The 5765-nt window shown below is 39.6% G+C and overlaps 1 protein-coding gene across 1 annotated transcript; it reads right to left on the bottom strand.

Moving 5' to 3' along the window:
• Window positions 1–296: 296 nt before the first annotated feature.
• LOC109019973 (peroxiredoxin-2-like) lies at window positions 297–5524 on the bottom strand. Its single transcript, XM_035694489.1, has 3 exons — window positions 5226–5524; window positions 4860–4939; window positions 297–802 (listed from the first exon to the last, which is right to left on the bottom strand). The coding sequence occupies exons 1-3, from the start codon at window positions 5474–5476 to the stop codon at window positions 549–551; spliced, it is 585 nt and encodes a 194-aa protein (XP_035550382.1). The 5' UTR covers window positions 5477–5524; the 3' UTR covers window positions 297–548.
• Window positions 5525–5765: the final 241 nt, after the last annotated feature.

Raw genomic sequence — 5765 nt, 5'->3', positions numbered from 1 at the left:
TTGAATAAAATATTATTAAAATATATTTTTTTAATATTATTTTTATTTAAAAATTTGAAAAAGTAAAATTATTTATTTTATTTTGTATAAAAATTTGATAAAATTATAATAATTAGATGAGATGCGTTGTAAAAACAATCTAAGGACTAGTGCATGTCTATTTTCTTGCTGGTGGCGCAATGAGGACATTCAATGCCAATACATTTCATTAAAAGGAGGTTTTGGTCTGGCAGGGTGCACGGGAGCTTTGTTTTAGGATTCTTGCAGTGATATTGCATTAGGCTTAGCCATCGCTGTTACTAACATCATTCTAGCATCTTCATGATTCCAAGATTCACAACCAAACCACATGTTTAATTCCACATCCATCACGTAGGCATAATCTACAGACACGAGTAATGACATTAAGCATAATGATCCAAAATCAACAACAAAAAGTAGCAACAAACATCTTTATTTTTGCTCCCATCACATTCTACTTTAGACCCAACCTAAGCGAGCAGAAAGAGCGTTCGGGGCTAAAGGGAGCATATCCTGAAAAAGGATGTTCAAAGTGCCTTGAGGATATCATCGGCACTGGAGACTGTGAATTCACCCCCAGATTCAATGTTTGCAACCTTCACTTTGAGATTGTCGACCAAGAGAGCAAACCTCCTAGAACGAGTGCCAAGTCCTTTCTCTGCAAGGTCAAGCTCAAGCCCAAGAGCATGAGTGTATTTTGCCGAGCCATCAGCAAGGAACTTGACATGCTTGTTCTCAGGGTAAGTTTTGGCCCACGCCTTCATCACAAAGGGGTCATTGACTGCAAATGTGAAACATAACAGAAAGTCAAATATCCAATTTTGAAAGAAAATTGAGTTTGTCCAGCCTCTACATATTTTGAGAGTCGACAAAATTATCCAATATTCCCTCACACCTTGAAACCATCAGAGATTTTGCTTAATCCCTCGGAAAAAGGGAATAAGATGCATACAAAACTTGTTTTGCTTCAGTCACCGAGATTTAAAATCATTTCAGAAGTCTTACATTTTAGCAACTTCTACACTTTCCAAACACTATCATGGGAATTAATGTGCAAAATGAATTTCGAATTTCATTCAAAAACTAGAGCACGTATGAATGTATGTCCTATGTCCTAAAAGGAAGAAGAAAATCACAGGAAATTATCACAAAATCAATCAAGATATACATATATGAAATTGCTTGCATAACAGTAGTAATATAGTCTCAAATCAGTCTAATATTTGGAGATGTTCCAGTTACAAGGGAAGTATTTATTGACATATCCCTTCCACAAATCAAGCAAGTTTGTCTTCCACAATAACATATCACTTCCATAAATCCTTCCACAAATCAAGCATCCACTAATTCTTTGTATCTATTTATATCACCATTTTATCAATGTAAATCAAGTGTAATAGAAATATCGTTATCTCAATTCTTAACATGGCATCAGAGCAAACCGGTCCTCTAACTCAAGTTCCCATGGCCTCTTTCTCAAACCCTCCTTCCTCCCCATACCTCCTTCATCCCTCCGACTCTCCTAGGCTCATCCTTGTTTCTGGTCTTCTCACTGGGGACAATTTCTCCAAATGGCAAAAACCCATGACCCATGCACTTAACACCAAAAACAAACTCGTTTTTGTTGATGACACTCTTACTCCACCCGAACCCACCTCTATCGATTATAGCCAATGGAACCAAACAAAAGATATGGTTCTTACTTGGCTCCTTAATTCCTTTAGCCCCACCATAGCCAACTCCCTTGAATTCCATACCGATCCTCGAGAAGAGTGACTTGATCTTCAATCAAGTTTTTGTCATGGTAACAATGCTAGAATTTAGCATCTCAAGCATGAGTTATCCTCCTTGCAGCAACCAATCACTATGTCCATGAATATTACAACCAAATCAAGCAACTTTGGGATGACCTCAGCCACTTACAAAAAACCAACGATCTCAAAAAATTGCAACAAGAAGCTGAAGATGAGAGAGTTTACCAATTTTTATTTGGCCTTAATGACTATTTCTCCCAACTCAGAACACAAATTCTAGCTAAGGAGTCCCTTCCCCCTATCATCAAAGTATTTTCCATTTTTTTTCAGGAAGAGCAACAGCACCTCCTCCATGTTAGACCACCACCGTCAGAAGCTCACATCTTTGCAGCTCACTCTGGTGGACCCACGAAAGGCCCCCTGCACTGCATTGAATACGGCAAAAATGGTCACTCCCATGACCATTGTTGGCGCGTTATCAGATACCCAGCAGGACATGAAGCAACAAACAACGACCATCTCTTCTCGGCAAACCCTCCATTGGTTTGCCGTCGATGGCTCACAAAGCCTCCACCTCCTCCCCAATCCCTGGTCTGACGCCGAACCTGTATCAAAAGCCTCTTGATTTGCTCAAACCGACCACTCCAACTGCCAACTTCATGGGTAATGTCTCCTCTTCCTCTCTCTTTGACAGTCGTCGTGACTGGGTGGTGGATAATGGTGCCACTGATGTTAAAAATTGAGAGAATGATATTTTCATTATACTTTATTTACATTGATATAATTGTGATATAAATAGATACAAAGAATTAGTGGATGCTTGATTTGTTGAAGACAAACTTGCTTGGAAGACAAGCTTGCTTGATTTGTGGAAGGATTTGTGGAAGGAAAATGTCAATACTCCCCCTCAAGTTGGCACATGAAGATCTGTAATGCCCAACTTGCGGAGAAAATGGCATCAGAGCAAACTGATCCTCTTCCTCAAGTTCCCATGGCCTCTTTCTCAAACCCTCCTTCCTCCCCATACCTCCTCCATCCCTCCGACTCTCCTAGCCTTATCCTTGTTTTTGGTCTTCTCACCAAGGACAATTTCTCCATATGGCAAAAAGCCATGACCCGTGCACTTAATGCCAAAAATAAACTCGTTTTTGTAGATGGCACACTTACTCCACCCGAACCCACCTCTACCGATTATACCCAACGGAACCAAACAAAAGATATGGTTCTTACTTGGCTCCTTAATTCCATCAGCCCCACCATAGCCAACTCCCTTGAATTCCATACCGATCCCCAAGAAGTGTGGCTTGATCTTCAATCACGTCTTTTTAATAGCAGCAATGCCAAAATTTGCCATCTCAAGCGTGAGTTAGCCTCCCTGCAGCAACACAAGCACTCTATCCAAGTTTGTCTTTCACATCACTTCCACAAATCCTTCCACAAATCAAGCAAGTTTGTCTTCCACAATAACATATCACTTCCATAAATCCTTCCACAAATCAAGCATCCACTAATTCTTTGTATCTATTTATATCACCATTTTATCAATGTAAATCAAGTGTAATAGAAATATCATTCTCTCAATTGGTGTTGTATGTGTAAGAAGCATGGGAGTCAGTTGATCATATGCTTTTACACTGTGAGGTGGCCAAGGGCATATGGGATGATTTTTTCTCAAAAGTTGGATTGTCTTGGGTTATGCCATGTAGATTGGTGGATTTTCTCGCAAGCTGGAGATGGCTATACGGAAATTCTCAGATAGTGGCAATTTGGAGGTTGGTACCAATATGTTTGTGTTGGTGTATTTGGAGGGAGAGAAACGCAAGAAGTTTCGAAGACCAGGAGAGAACACTAGAAGAGCTAAAAGTTGTCTTTTTTAAATTATTGTTCTCATGGGCGGGGGCCATAGTTTGTAACGGACTTAGTATCCATGATCTTCTTTCTTTTGTAACTTCTAACTAGGCATTTCTTCATATATACTTCCTGTGTCTTGGGCTTTGCCTATTTCTATGAATATAATATCTTTGATTACTTATAAAAAACAATCCTCTCAATTCTTAACAGTATTGATATGACAGTTATTTTTTGACAAAAACTTTCTTTCGATTGGCAGCCGGGTGTTTGGGAATAAACTCCCGACTAATCCCAGGGGTTCACAAGTCCTCCTTAGCAAGGAGTTACCCACAAGTGCGCCTTGGTAATTCAAGAGGAAATTTCCCCACTCCAATGGCTCTTAGAAATTGTTTGCACCCAAGGATTCGAAACCTTAAAGACTTGGAGAGAACATACCGCTAAGAACAAGACTCTTACTACTTGAGCAAACCCTAGGAGTTTATTGTCTCATAAAAATCACAGAAAACAAGACAAGAGATGGTTAGGCCCTCAAGGGGAATCAACAGTCACACACTTATGAATATCCGAGAAGTGATATAAATACAATCAATTCACAACTATTTCATATTTCCATAATAAAATAATATATTTTTAATCCAAACACATCAAAGTCAAGAAAATTTAAAAAAATTAAAAATTAGGTAGCTGTGCAAGAGTTGTGTAATAGGACCTTTATCATTTTTTATATCGCAAGGAAATGCTAAACTTGTACTATACTTGTTACTTGGTGTTAACGAAAAAAACTTAAACCAAGAGCTGGAGAGGCTCAACTAAAATTATGTAAGATTTATTTCTTCAAGACATGATAAGAATTTGAAGGGACTTTATATCGGGTAGATCAATTAAGATTAACAAATCCTGGAAGAATAAGCGTCCTAGTCCGCTTAAATAATGATCTCAATCAATACAAACTTTTGGAAACACAAATGGAAGCATCTCCTTAGTCTTCGACATGAAGTGGGAAGCCACAAAAATGGGTGTGTCCCCATGGAAAATAGCAACAAACAACGTATGGAATTACGGTTTCCACTGTCAACCTTCCCTCCAGCATTCGTTTAGAAATTCAAGTCAAAACACCTACCGAAATTTACAAAACCTATTTACGTTTCGAGTCAACTGTCCACAAGAGAAATAGAATATAAACATCGGATTTGGGAACATATTTAGAATTAGATTAGAGATTATGAATAATACCACTAATCAAGAGAATATCTTCAACGCCCTTTGATTTCAGCTCTTCTGCTTTCTCAACGAACCCCGGCACATGCTTCAAGCTGTGTAATGCCCACAGATACAAGCAATCAACTTTAAATATTGATTAAAGCAATATTTATCACCACTCATTTTTATCCACTATCTTATTTTTTATGAAACAGTTCATAACTTTACCAATTCAGCAGCAATTTCATGTGAGTTCATCATCATACCATATTGGGCCGACAAAATAAATCTAGTGTTATTGATTCCAGTTCATCGTAGTTTTTTTTCCTTAATTCTTGATAGCCAGTTGACATGTTAACCTAAAACAAGTGTTTGAAAAACAAAAGTGAGAATGATCACCTGCAAGTGGTGGTGAAGGCACCGGGGACACCGAATAGGATGACCTTCTTACCAGCGGCGAGGGAGTGTACGGAGACCGATTGGAGTTTGTCCTCGTCGTCAAAGTAGGAGACCGTACCATCCGGTAACGCATCGCCGACGGAAATAGGAGCCATAGCCGTTAACGATCGACAGTGATGGAGACAACCGATGGGGAGATACCAGACACTGATAGAGACCGGTGCGTTATCGAACTGGTGCGGTAGCCGCATATATAGAAGAGATACAGGCCGGCCGGTTTATTAGCTGGATTTGATGAAAGCCTTGGAGTCCGGTGGGGCCGGCTCGTTGCTTGTTAATTCGTGCCACGCGTGCAGTAGGTTAGAAATCCGCCACGTGAAAGTACGGAATTACCCTCCATTGTGAGCTGGCTCGTTGCTTATTAATTCGTGCCACGCGTGCAGTAGGTTAGAAATCCGCAACGTGAAAGTACGGAATTACCCTCCATTGTGCTAACTTAGCTCACGTAGATGGTATTATTACTCATATAGAGAGCAGCCC

Source organism: Juglans regia, chromosome 10 (genome assembly GCF_001411555.2).
Source record: "Juglans regia cultivar Chandler chromosome 10, Walnut 2.0, whole genome shotgun sequence".
Taxonomy (NCBI): Eukaryota; Viridiplantae; Streptophyta; class Magnoliopsida; order Fagales; family Juglandaceae; genus Juglans; species Juglans regia.
The sequence above is the reverse complement of the archived record's forward strand: the minus strand, read 5'-3'. Positions and strand labels throughout refer to the sequence as shown.